Source organism: Grampus griseus, assembly GCF_964374135.1.
Source record: "Grampus griseus genome assembly, chromosome: 17".
NCBI classification, from domain to species: domain Eukaryota; kingdom Metazoa; phylum Chordata; class Mammalia; order Artiodactyla; family Delphinidae; genus Grampus; species Grampus griseus.
In genome coordinates this window covers 18515463-18530164 of record NC_139011.1, presented here as the reverse complement: position 1 = coordinate 18530164, position 14702 = coordinate 18515463, and the positions used below count along the sequence as shown (strand labels likewise).

General features: G+C 36.5%; 1 protein-coding gene across 6 annotated transcripts in view; it reads left to right on the top strand.

Annotated features, from left to right (window-relative positions):
- Positions 1–14702, top strand: part of COL14A1 (collagen type XIV alpha 1 chain) — a 251503-nt gene that overhangs the window by 82329 nt on the left and 154472 nt on the right. For all 6 annotated transcript variants that reach the window (XM_082674497.1, XM_082674499.1, XM_082674500.1 and 3 more), the window contains exons 10-13: positions 7992–8143; positions 9663–9792; positions 11256–11401; positions 14059–14188. In XM_082674497.1, the coding sequence (XP_082530623.1) occupies positions 7992–8143; positions 9663–9792; positions 11256–11401; positions 14059–14188 (558 nt within the window). The remainder of the gene's footprint in view (positions 1–7991; positions 8144–9662; positions 9793–11255; positions 11402–14058; positions 14189–14702) is intronic.

Here is a 14702-nt window from a genome sequence, read left to right as displayed (position 1 = left end):
TTTCTTAATTGTTTTGGGTTTGTTATTGTAGGTCTTTTCCCTTTCTTTTGATTCCTGCCTAGAGAAGTTTCTTTAGCATTTGTTTTAAAGCTGGTTTTGTGTTCTGAAATATCTTAGCTTTTGCTTCTTTGTAAAGGTTTTAATTTCTCCGTCTAATCTGAAAGAAATTCTTGCTGTGTAGTGTAATCTTGGTTGTAGCATTTTCCCTTTCATCATTTTAAATATTTCCTGCCACTCCCTTCTGACTTGCAGAGTTTCTGATGAACGATCAGCTGTTAACCTTATGGGGATTCCCTTGTATGTTAATTGCTGCTTTTCCCTTGCTGCTTTTAAGATTTATTCTTTGTATTTAAATTTTGATAGTTTGATTAATATGTGTCTTGTCGTGTTTCTCCTTGGATTTATTGACTGTTTCCCATGTTAGGGAAGTTTTCAACTATAATCTCTTCAAATATTTTCTCAGTCCCTTTTTTTTTCTCTTCTTCTGCTGGGATCCCTATATTTCAAATGTTGGTGCATTTAATATTTTCCCAGAGGTCTCTGAGATTGTTCTCAATTCTTTTCATTCTTTTTTCTTTATTCTTCTCTGCTTTAGGTATTTCTACTCTTTTGTCTTCCAGATCACTTATCCCTTCTTCTGCCTCAGCTATTCTGCTATTGGTTCCTTCTAGAAAGTTTTTAGGTTCATTTATTGTGTTGTTCATCACTCTCTGTTTGCTCTTTAGTTCTTCTAGTCCTTGTTATACGTTTCTTGTATTTTCTCCATTCTATTTTCAAGATTTTGGATCATCTTTACTATCATTACTCAGAATTCTTTTTCAGGTACACTGCCTATTACCTTTTCATTTGTTTGATCTGGTGGGTTTTTTACCTTGCTCCTTCATCTGCTGTGTATTTGTCTGTCTTCTCATTTTGCTTAACTTACCATTTTTGGGGTCTCTGTTTTGCAAGTGGCAGGTTCGTATTTCCTGTTGTTTTTGGTGTCTGCTCCCAGTGGTAAGGTTGTTTCAGTGGGTTGTGTAGACTTCCTGGTGGAGGGGACTGGTTCTTGTGTTCTGGTGGATGAGGCTGGATCTTGTCTTTCTGATGGGCAGGACCTCTTCCGGTTGTGTGTTTTAGGGTGTCTGTGAATTTATTATTATTTTAAGCAGCCTCTCTGCTAATGGGTTGTGTTGTGTTCCTGTATTGCTAGTTGAATGGAGCTAGGTGTTAGCGTTGATATGGAGATCTCTGGGAGAGCTTTCACCATTTAATATTATGAGGGGCCGGGAGGTCTCTGCTGGACCAATGTCCTGAACTCAGCCCTCCCACCTCAGAGGCTCCTGTCTGACACCTGGCCAAAGCACCAAGACCCTGTCAGCCACACAGCTTAGAGGAAAATGGAGAAAAAGAAAGATAGAAAAAAAGAAAAATATAAAATAAAGTTATTAAAATAGAAAAACTTTATTAAAAATAAAAAAATAAAAAATAATTTTAAAAAAGAGAGAAAGAATGAAGAGAGCAACCAAACCAAAAAACAAATCCACCAATGATAAAAAGTGCTAAAGAGTATACTGAAAAAAAAGAAAAAAGGACAGTCAGAACCCTGGGACAAATGGCAAAAGCAAAGCTATACAGAGAAAATCACAGAAAGAAGCATACACATACACACTCACAAAAGGAGAAAAAGGAAAATGAAATATATATATATATATAACAAAATTAAAAAGGAAGAGAGCAACTAAATCATTAAACAAATCTACCATTGATAATAAGCTGTAAATACTAAACTAAGATAAACATAAAACCAGAAACAAATTAGATGCAGAGAGCAAACCCCAAGTCTACAGTTGCTCCCAAAGTCCACCGCCTCAATTTTCGGATGAATCATTGTCTATTCAGGTATTCCACAGATACATGGTACATCAATTTGATTGTGGAGATTTTATCCACTGCTTCTGAGGCTGCTGGGGGAAATTTCCCTTTCTCTTCTTTGTTCGCGCAGCTCCTGGGGTTGAGCTTTGGATTTGCCCCGCCTCTGTGTGTAGGTCGCCTGAGAGCGTCTTATACCTTTTGGGAAATCTGAGGTATTCTGCCAGCATTCAGTAGGTGTTCTGTAGGAGTTGTTTCATGTGTAGATGTAGTTTTGATGTATTTGTGGGGAGGAAGATGATCTCCACATCTTACTCCTCCACCATCTTGAAGCCGCCCCCCCCTTGCCCATTTTCTAACTCGACTTTTTTGGGGGTTGTTTTTTGTGTTAGTTTTTAACTGTTGAGCTTTGAGAATTCTTTATATTTTAGGTAATAATCCTTTGTTGGATATGTGGTTTGTAAATATTTTCTCTCAATCTATTGCTTATCTTTTTATCTGTTTAACAAGGTCTTTTGCAGAACAAAAGTTTTAAATTTTGATGAAGTCCAGTTTATCTGTTTTCCATTTTATGATTAGTGCTTTTCATGTCAAGTCTAAGAACTCTTTACCTGGTGTTAGATTCCCAAAGATTTTCCTTTTTATTTTTTTCCCAAAAGTTTTATATTTTACATTTAAATCTATGATGTGAGTTAATTTTTTGTAAAGGATTTGAAGTTTAGTTTAAGATTCCAGCACTACTTGCTTAAAAGGCTGTATTTCTGCCATTGAAATTACCTTGCAACTTTGTTGAGTATCAGTTGGAGACATTTGTGTGTGTTTATATCTTGGTTCTCTTTTCTTTTCCATTTGGTCTATGTGTCTAACCGCCTTCCAATGTCATACAGTCTTGATTTACTGTAGCTATATAGTAAGTCTTAAGATTGGATAGACTGAGTTCTCCTGTTTGATTATTCTTTTTCAAAATTGTTTTTGCTATTATACTTCCTTATCATCCATGTAAGTGTTAGAAAAATATTTATATAATACTTATATTTTATATTTAATTTATATAATAATCTAATATAAATATTAGAATAATTTTTATTCTACAAAAAGGCTTATTGGAATTTTGATAGGAATTGCATTAAATCAATTTTCAATGATCAAATATCAACTTAGGAATAATTGACATCTTTAATCTGTTGATTCTTCTAATCCATGAACATAGCAAATCCCTCCATTTGTTTAGATATTCTTTGAGTTCTCCATCAGCATTTTGTAATTTTTAGGATGCAAGTTCTATACAGATTTTGTTCTACTTACATTTAGTATTTAATTTTATTTTGAGAAATTTTAGTTGTGTTTTTAATTTTGGTGTTCACATTTTCATTGCTAGTATATACAGATATAATTATATTTTTGTATATTTACCTTGTACCTGCTGACCCTATTATTTGAAATAATTAATTATTTATAGGAGTTTTTCTCTAGATTTTTTGAGATTTTCTATGTAGAAAGTCATATTATTTGCAAACAGTGATAGTTTTATTTCTTTCCTTTTGATTTCTGTGGTTTTTATTTCCTTTTGTTGCCTTATTTCACTGGCTAAAACTTCTAATATTGTGTTAAATGTGATGAGAATGAGTATTGTTGCCTTATTCTCCATCTTAGAGGGAAAGCGTCTGCTTTTCAAGTGATTGGTCCATTTCCTAGAACTTGTAGAATTCATGTGTGTAGAGTGGTTTATAGTATTCCCTTATTCTTTTGATGTCTGCAGGGTCCATAGTGATAGCTCCTGTTTCCTCCAAGATATTGGTAATTTTTGTCTTCTCTTTTTAAATTTTTCTTTCAGGCTTGCTAGATGTTTGCATTTTTTTCAAAGAACTGGTTCTTGGTTTCATAGAACTTCTTTATTTTTCTTCTTTTTTTATTTCATTGATTTCTGCTCTTTCATTTTCTTCACTTTGCTTGTTTTGGGTTTATTTTGCTTTCACTTTTCTAGATTCTTTAGATGGACTCTTAGATTATTGATTTGAGATGCTTTCTCTTTTATAATGTAATTACTTAAATGCTTTAAATTTCCTTCTCAGCACTGCTTTAGCAATGTCCCTAAATTTTGATATGTTGTATTTTCATTTAATTCAATTTAAAATATTTTTTAGTCTTGACATGTCCTCTCTGACCCATTGATTATTTAGAAGTGTGTTATTCATAGTTTCCAAGTGCTTGGGCTTTTTTATGTTATCTTTCTGTTATTGGTTTCTAATTTTATTTCATTGTCATCAGAGAACACACTCTGTATGATTTCCATTGTTTTAAATTTTCTGAGGTTTGTTTTTTGGCCCAGGATATGGTTTATCTCGATATATGCTCTGTAGGTGCTTGAAATGGATGTGTATTCTGCTGTTGTCACATGCAATGTTCTATAAGTTTTGACTAGATCCTGTTGGTTGATGGTCTTGTTGAGTTTTATATCCTTGCTGATTGTTTTGTTTTGTTGTCTTATCAGTAGTTGAGAGAGAGAGATGTGAAATATCCATCTAAAATTGTGGATTTGTCTGTTTTTTCTTTCAGTTCTATCAGTTTTTACTTTATATGTTTTGCAACTCTTTTTTTGGTGCATATACATTTAGAATGCTAGGATTTCTGGGTTGATTAACGATTTATCATTATGTAATGTCTTTCTCTGTCTCAGGTAATTTTCTTTGTTCTGAAGTCTACTTTATCTTATATTAATACAGTCATTTCTACTCCCTTTTGATTAATGTTTACATAATATAATTTTTAAAATCTATTTACTTTCAACCTTCCTATATCATATTTGAAGTGGATTTCATGTAGATAGCATATAGTTGATCACATTTTTAAATCCACTCTGATAATTTCTTCCTTTTAATTGGTATGCTTAGGCCATTTTTATTTAATGTAATTATTGATATGTTTGAGGTTAAACCTGCTTTTTAATTTTTATTTATTTATTTTTTTCAGTTTGTTCTCTCTGGTTTTCACATCTCTGTTTTCTTTATCTTTTTTTCCCATGGATTACTTAAACATTTTTAGAACTACATTTTGATTCATTTATGATGTTTTTGATGGAATCTCTTTGTTTATCTCTTTTAGTGGTTGCTCTAGTTATTATATTATATAAACATGACTTATCCCAGTCTGCTGATGTTGATATTATACTAGGTTGAGTGAAATGATGAAACCTTACCTCCCTCAAGTCCCTTTACCATATCTGTGTGTAATACAATTGTCTTAAATATTTCCTCTCCAAAAATGTTGCACCACATCAGAAACTGTTATAATTCTTCAACCACAAAACATAATTTAGGAAACTTGAGAGGAGAAGTAAACTGTATTATATTTACCCATACTTTTATGCTTTCTCTCATTCTTTCTTCCTTTCTGCAGTCCCAGAAGTCCTTCTTTTTGTTATTCTGTTTAAAGAACCTCCTTTAGTCCTTCTTTTGGGATAGGTCCATTGGTGAAAAATTCTTATTTAATTTTACTTTATCTGAGACTGATTTGATTTTCCCTTCATTCCTAAAAGATATTTTTTGTTAGATAGAGTTTTCATTGACAGCTTTTTTCTTTGAATATTTGGAAAATGTTATGCCACTTTCTTCTGGGCTCCATGGTTTCTGATGAGAAATCTGCTGTCATTAAAAAAGGTCCCCCTAAAAATAAGGTGGGTGTCATTTCTTTCCCATTCCTTTTACGTTTTTTTCTTTAAGTTTAGTTTTAGGAAGTCTGACTACAGTATATTTTGGGATGAGTTTCTGTTGGCCTATCTATTTGGGGTACACTCATTTTCTAGAATCTATAGTTTGCACCTTTTGTCAAATTTGAGAATTTTTCAGGCCTTTTTTCTTCAAGTACTGACTTACCACCAGATCTACTGTGATACCACCCCAGAGGGAAAGGGGAGTGGTGCCTCAGTACTACCAGGTGGGGATGGAAGTCCCAGCTCTTCATGTGGTTTCCCCATATATCACAGACGGAAGTGAGGTGGAAGGATTTGTTACTACTTGTCAGGGATGATTGTCTCTTTTCCCTATTTGGCAATTTCTCCTACCACCCTGGTTGCAGATAGGATGAGGGTAAATGTTGGGGCACTCTGTTACAGTCAGGAAAGGTAGACGTCTTGACTCCCCACTTGACCTTTGCAGGTATGAGTGGGGATGGGGCCACAGTTGGGGTTTTTTTTCCTGTGGCTTTTGTTTAGACTAAAGCTCTGTTACAGTCAGGAAAGGTAGACGTCTTGACTCCCCACTTGACCTTTGCAGGTATGAGTGGGGATGGGGCCACAGTTGGGGTTTTTTTTCCTGTGGCTTTTGTTTAGACTAGAGCAGTTATTGCCTAAAGGTTTTCTGTCTTGGCAGGCTGCTCCTTTCCTGGCCCTTTGGCTAGAGAGAGCAGGCTTCATTGGATTATTTTTGTCTGTATTTGTTTGTGTTTCTAGGTGGCTGGATTCTTTAGCTCTATGTCTAGGATACATGAGGCAAAAGGAAACTCAGGGAACTCACCACTGTACCGTTTCCTGGGTCCAACAGTCCCTTGCCCATCTACCTTCTTCCCTTTACTTTTCAGGGTCTTATGCTTGTCTTATACATAATTTCCAGAAATTTTGGTTGTACTTGAGGGGATGAGTAGGGAAAAGCACATCTGCTCTATCTTCCTGGATGCTCAGCCATCATGGAATTTTTAACCCTTGTTCCTCATGATATCATTGGTCTACAGGTTAAACCTGGTTAATAGGGATGTGATCTGAGAAGAAGGTAATATCCAGATCTTGCTTTAAGAGTTTGGTTTTATTTGCTGCCTTAACTGTACCCAGGGTGTGGAATGATTCTATTTGGCTACATGTCCTTCTCTCTTCCATCATTCCTCTTTCCCTGGACTAGAACTCTTGGGACTAGGTTGGGCAGCCAAGTAGTAGCTTCCTGAATAAATTTCTCTGAGGTGCTTGATGAGATGACTTTAGAGCCCATTTTTACCCACAAAAAATTCTACATGTGGTTGCTGATAAAACATGTAATAAAGTACCTGGTCATAGTTATCGTTCCATAACTATGTTTTTTTTCCCCATTGTTATGACTACTAAAGTCCCTTTAAGTAAATGCCCCTAGCAGATAATAAATCCTAAAGTTCAGGGACTTTAAACTTTACATGTCCCAAATCTTTTACAGACTCATTGTTTTAACATGTATATAACACACACAAAGTGCTAACATGATGTTTAGCTTATAGTGGACATTCAGTATATATTAGTTGCTTTTTCTTCTCTTTTTACTTTTAAATACTGGCCATTTGTTGAAGTCTTCAGTATAGAGGCGGTACCCTCTGTTGCATAGAAACACAGGCTCTTGTGTCAAGAAGCTTGGGAATCAATCTCATCTCTGATACTCACTAATAGTGTGACTTGGGCAAGTTATTTCACATCATTCTGACTTGGTTTTCTCACCTACAACATGGGAACAATAATAGCAACTATTGAGAATTAAATGAGATAATACTTCTAAAGAGCTCAGAAGAGTACCTTTAGATACAAACTCAATGTTGTGGTTTTGTTTTTTTACTATTCTACAGCAAGAAAGTTCCTTAGAGTCAAGGGCTGTGTCTTATTTAAGGTTGTATCCTCAGAACGTAGCATAGTGATTGGTACCTCATAGACAAATGTTTCAATAAACAAATGTTGTACAGGCATACCTTGTTTTGTTGTGCTTCACTTTATTGTGCTTTGCAGATATTGTGTTTTTTACAGCCTGAACATTTGTGACAGCCCTGTGTCGAGCAAGTCTATTGGTGCCATTTTTTTCAAAAGCATTATTTTTAAATTAAGGTATGTATATTGGGTTTTTTTAGACGTAATGCAATTGCACACTTAATAGACTACAGTATAAGGTAAACATAACTTTTATATGTATTGGGAAACCAAAAAAATTGTGTGACTTGCTTTATTGCAGAGATCTGGAACTGAACCCACAATATCTCTGAGGTATGCCTGTAATGAATTACTGAATTAATTTATCTAGAGATGAAAATCTTAGAGGCAGCATAAAATCAACAATCATTTCTGACTAGTGGAGTTTCCTAGGTTCATAGGAAATAACTATGGGAAAGAGGCTCATTTGATGTGTTTCTTTAAAATTTAGCCTCAGCCCTTGCCACCACTGGGCCACCTACAGAACTGATTACTTCTGAAGTCACTGCCAGGAGCTTTATGGTAAACTGGACTCATGCCCCAGGAAAAGTGGAAAAATACAGAGTCGTGTATTATCCTGCCAGGGGTGGAAAACCAGAAGAGGTAATAAGGAGACAGTATTTTCTAACCATTATTTTCATTCTCTCAATTCTTGTACGGTAGTGAAGACAAGACAGAAATGTGTATATAAGGAGATTATTCTGTCACAAGCATTTAAAAGTATTTGACTGAAATACGTTTCCATGTGTCTATGTTGTTCTTCTCTCTCTCTAGGTTATGGTATTTACATCCTCTTCTCTTACCTCCATCAAGGAACCTTCAGAACTGGTCATGTGTCCATTTCTAACACAACTTATTTTGACTTTACCTTTTTGTGATTTTAAAAATTAATGAGTTCTAAGGCAAAAGGAATCAGTCGTTAATTATCTGGCCAGAATCCCCTTTTGCTACCGATATTTTCTTTCTACTTTGTGAGTGGTCTGAACTTTCTGCCTTAAGGAAGTCTGTGTGTTCCAAATAATGTGGGCATATAGTCCTCCAGGGTTTGGGATTTCCTGGATGTTTGCGGAGATTCGTGCAAAAGAGAAGCCATAATAAAACACCTGTGGCTGGCCTTTCTCATGGGTTGGCCATCACAGGAGAGAACATCTATTGCCAGATGATTGGATGGTTCCCATTTCATGTCTGATACAGGGACTATGTTAAAATGTGATGAAATCTCCCTTTTTTTGTTTTTAATTATTAATTAATTAAGGCTGCGCTGGGTCTTCGTTGCTGCGCACGGGCTTTCTCTAGCTGCATTGAGTTGGGGCTACTCTTCGTTGCAGTGTGCGGGCTTCTCATTGCGGTGGCTTCTCTTGTTGCGGAGCACGGGCTCTAGGTGCGCAGGCTTCAGTAGTTGTGGTGCGTGGGCTTGGTAGCTGTGGCTTGCGGGCTCTAGAGCGTAGGCTCAGTAGTTGTGGCACACAGGCTTAGTCGCTCCGCGGCATGTGGGATCTTCCTGGACCAGGGATAAAACCTGTGACCCCTGCATTGGCAGGTGGATTCTTAACCACCGCGCCACCAGGGAAGTCCCTCCCTCTCTTCTTTTGAAGTGCTAACACCTTATGTTGTTCTAACCTCTGACTGACCTCAGCATGTTTCACAGTTTTCTGCGTTATGGCAGGATTTATGTTTTTTGGTTTTTGTTTTTTTTTTCAGTGTTTGAGTAGATTCTAGAGGTTTAAGTCATCTGGACTTAAAAAAAAAAAATCAGAGTGCTTCCAATTGCTCTATCTTTTTCATTACTAATAAATCTTTTAAATGCTTCCTAAGGCTCCATGGAAAAATATCACATGTCAACTGTTACTAAGTGGATGTGATTAGGATAACCATTAGCTTGGGAATGACACAGTTTCCATTAGATGTGAATTAGTAAGGGACTTTTGGACATATTCCTAAAAGGTGGGTCACTTCATGTGAGAATTCAAGGGGAATTGACTGCCACAGTGGGAAAGAGGATGTGGTGCAAATAAGAAAATATTTAATGAAAGGTTCTTGCTAGAGATATTTTTCCTTTTGGATTTCCAGTCTGCATGTGAGATATTCCATTTTCTCATTCCTCAAACTGTTCTTTCAACAGGTGGTGGTGGATGGAAGCATATCTTCCACAGTATTGAAAAACTTGATGTCTTTAACCGAATATCAGATAGCAGTCTTTGCAATATACGCTCACACTGCTAGTGAAGGCCTTCGGGGAACTGAAACCACACGTGTGTATTGAATTGTACCCACTTCTGATTCTGTATGACATTGCTCAGGTGGCTTAGTTGTGCTGTACGTAGTACTGGTCCATGCTATATTTGCAGTTTGCAGGTGCCATATATTGGGAGGGCTATTATAAAACTCTGGTATGTTTAGGAGAGAGAAATCTCTCTAAGCGATGAAGGGTGCAAAATACAGTTATTCATTTAATAAACAAATATTTAGTGAATTCTTATTATAAACTAAACAGTGGGCTTGAATTTGTTATTAGAAGTAGAGAAGGAGCTCTGTAGCTGTCCTGCCTAGTAGAATATTAGGGAAAGTGCATTACATCTGTTTTCTTTATGAGTATCACTGTAATTAAAACTTATGAATACTAGTCAGTCATTCCTTAACTCAGCAAGATCATGATCACACACATATATACATGCACACATGTTCAGAGAATCCTGGGAAGAGATAATCTTAAGAAACTTGATCACCCCCTCATTTAGTTATTTCAAACATTAATTGAGTTCCTATTACATGCCAGATAGTATATAAAGTTGATCTAAAAACTCTGCCTCTGATAGACCAATAACAAGGTGCCAGGCTTTATAATTACACTCCCCGTCCAACACGTTATTGGATTTATCCCTGAAAGCAATTTGTAAGGCAGCTGTTAATACTCCTGCTTTGCAGAAATATTTTTAGCAACAGTCCCTGCCCTTAAGGAAGTTTTAGACTAGCAAAGGAGAAAATGCAACCCAAGGATATACAAACAAATTAGTGCAGTGAAGTACTACGGGCATGCCAATAGAAGTATGATAGGGAATTGCACCTGTAAGCAAAGTCCTGAACTTGGCATTGTGGTTGGGAGTGCAAGCAGGACCTGGAATTATATTTGAAAACAACATTTCATAGTTTTTATTGACATTGTTTAAGCCAGGAACTTGCAATTTACTCTTAATCCCTTTTTCCCTACCTCTCCAATATGGCAAATCCTATTTCTTGATTATTTTATTGTTCTCAAACCCTATTGTTACCGACAGTCATGTCTCCTCACTGTCTCTGATTGAATGTGTTGATGAGTATCTAGTTATTCATGTATTTGTTCATCCAGCCCCCGATTCTGTCATCTGTTAAGTGACCCAACAACTATTTTTAATGGCTGCTGCAGGTCAGACACTATGCTTGGTAATGGGTATAAAACAGTGGTCAGAAGAGTCTCCTACTCTTGACTGGCTCCCAGACAGCTGTGCCCATCACTGTAATGAGATATAAGAAGCTAAAAGGTGTCATTCCTGCTCTTAAACATTCATTATGTTTACCTTCCCCAAAGGGGCTTATATGGCCATGTGAACAGATTCAAGGACAAAAATTACCTGAAAAATATGTTTAGTTTTAGACCCTAACATATAGATAGAAACCTTGAAATAAGCAAGCACGCTGATAAATGGCTGACCATTAAAAAAAAAAACTCCTCTTGCAGTTTCTTTACCTATAGTTTCTGACCTTGAACTGTACGATGTGACTGAGAACAGTCTGAGGGCGAGATGGAACCCAGTGGCTGGAGCGTCAGGGTACCTGATCCTTTACGCTCCTCTCACGGAAGGCCTGGCTGGGGATGAAAAAGAGGTAATGCATGCTGCCTACCAAAGTCCTAGGATTTTTGACTTCCTTAACATAGTTTGGTTTGTTTTTACTACAAAAATGTATAAAATTTATAAAAGTCACATTAGCAAAAGAAAAAAATCACTTGTAATTCCACCACCTAGAGGTAGCCATTGTTATCATTTAGTTAAGAGTCTTTTCCAGTGCATTTTAAACACAACCAATGGGAATGGTTTTGTAATTTTCCTTTTGCTTACTGTGAATATCTTTCCATACCATTAAATAATATTTTATATAGTCATTTAAACAACTTTATAGTATTCCATTGTTGGTTTGTACCAGGTCATGTTTAATTAATCTCATGCTATTGGACATTTGGATAATTTGCTATATAGGGGAATTCCCTGGCAGTCCAGTGGTTAGGACTCACACTTTCACTGCCAGGGCCCGGTCGGGGAACTAAGATCCTGCAATCCGCACAGGGGCTCGGCCAAAGAAAAGAGATAATTTGCTATATAAATATACTTTTGGGACCATTCTTAACATAGAACTTTGCATGGTTATCTGATTATTTCCTTAGGATAAATTCCTAGAAGTGAAGTTTCTTTTTCAAAGAGTATGCAAATTATTAAGACTTATACTAGGTATTACCACCTTACTCTAGAGAAATTTTATATAATTTATATTGCTCTATGCAGATCACAAATGACTGTGATGACCCTATGTACACTGACTTTGAAAAATTTGTTTTACTAAGTTGAGAGGTAGATAAATGTATCTCATGGATGTGGATATTTTTGCATTTTTTTCTATTTTAAATGACGAATCTTTGACTTTCGAATCATTTATTTTAGTCCTTTTTAATTTATAGTTAACAATTATTACAATATGGACATTCAAGGAATAAAGCAGAGATGTCTATGACCGTTGGGAGTGTTGACCAGGCAGGTGGAGGGGTTATGAGAGGGAGTATAGCACTCGACCCTTTAACATTATCTAAAACCTGCCTCTTTTGACGAGAATCTTTAGGGCCAATAATATGGTGATTCCAGTGTCAAGAACAGAATATTGGTGACATGTATTCTTTTATTACCAAGGCCTAGACAGTTTTTGCCCACTTGGATTTAATGTCGATCTGAATTATTTTGGTGGAAGGGAAACTTTAAAATGATGCTAAAAAGACACTAAGCTTCACCAGGAAAGAGAAAAATAAAAAAGACAGGAATACCAGTTCACACCCAATAGATTAGCAAAGTTTTTAAAGTCTGATAATGCTACATATTAGTGAGCATGTGGGGAGACAGAAACATTCGTGTAAACTGGTGTGTCAATTGGTACAGGTACCTTGGAGAATAATTGGAAATAGTTCATCAAGTTAAAGATATATACAAATCTTTAGGTATATATCGTTGAGAAACATCCTTCAAGGACTTTTCAATGCAGGCACTTGGTCAGAACAAAATATTGCAGACAACTGCCACGTTCATCAAGAGAATGGAAAATAATGGCGTATTTATACAAGAGAATCTCATAAGGGAATTAAATAATATGAGCTCTGTCCCTGTGTTCCAACATGGCTAAATCTTGAAACCTAATATTGCCAGGGAAAAAACTGTAAAAATGTTACACTGAATGGTCCATTTATGCACATTGTTAAACATACTGAACCATATATTGCTTATAGATGTATTTGTATGTATGCAGAAGTAAAAAAAATGGATCAATGAGACACACTTCAACATTAGGGTAGAGGTGGTGAGAAAGAGTTTGTTTTATTTGACTGTATAGTGCTTTTTAAAATAAGATCTGATGTGCATATAACAAAATGTTGATATTTATTAAATTTGGGCGGTGGGTGCATCAGGGAATATTATGTTGTTTTCTCTACCTTTATATTATATACACTGAGATATTTCAAAATTAAATATTTGAATTTGACCATACCACTGACAGTTGTATGACAGGGGACAGTCTATGAAGATATTTTTCCTCTTTCCAAAACAAAAATAAAACCATTCCTGTCACACAGGTGTCACACAGTTGCCACACACTGATAATGTTGTCTAGTTTGACTGACCCCCAGGGTCAGAAAAATCATCCCCAAATCAAGAAGCAAATTGCCGATTTGGGCATCAAGGTGGGTTGATCTCTTTGGACTCCTGGAAGGGACTTGCAATCCAAGTGGACAAGCCCCTCTGTTGAATGGGGCCACACTGGTCTGGCTCCATAGGCTTTGCAGCAAAAACTGGGCATCCAGTCAGAGGACTGGTGAGAATTAGGCAAGGGGTGAAAGATGCCCACTTGGCATCCCACTCTCAGCATGCCGCCTGGAGCTTACTCTCTTTGTGGAGAACATTTCTGATTCATCTCCACCCATGCTCTTCTGGGGACCAAATATTTGACACTGTTACTCTGGCTGCAGCTGCCACTGGTCCAGATGTAAAGAGTTATCCTAAAAGAGCACTCATGGTACATTCAGTTTTATATGGTTTCATAGCTCCTGGTTCTAATATAAAATAACATGAGACAATGAAAAAAATTATGGCTTGAAACCTGTTTGATGAAGGGTTTGTGAGGAGGCAGAGTCTTATTACATAAAGTCTCACCTGTATTCACCTGCGCTCTGATCAGCATGAATAATACACATTGGCAAACGATCTGATAACGTGTGTTCTTTTCAGATGAAAATTGGAGAGACCCACACGGATATTGAGCTGAGTGCGTTGTTGCCCAATACGGAATACACAGTCACAGTTTATGCTATGTTTGGAGAAGAGGCCAGCGACCCTGTTACAGGACAAGAAACAACATGTGAGTGGTTCAGTCACTCAGATGAAATGCTGTAATAAAAGCCCAAACAAATATGGGGATTCTGAATTAGAAATACTGGTTTAGGTTGAAACCTCGTAAGAGCTAATTGTAACGTAAGAAAATGTCTAATTTATTTAGGGGAAGGAAGTGTATTTCTTCTCGTCTTGTTGTTATTGAGTCACATGGATTCTAGAACTGAACTGTGGCATCTTCTAGATGATGCCACCAGTGTCCTTGTCTAAATCCAAATGCTAGAGCAGAATATAGGGGGAAAATATGGGCTTTGGAATCAGAGCAGCCAAGATGTGAATCCCAGCTAAAGTCATATTTTGGGTGGGTGAAAATGGGCAAGTGATGAAGCATTATTGAGCCTGTGAAAGGAGGAACAATAACCTTATAGCATGTGGTTGATAGAAGATTAAATACAGTAATACAAATGAAAGTTATTAACACACAGTTACTCAATATTTTTTTTACTCCCACTCATACCAAAATTCACACTTTTTCTGAAAAT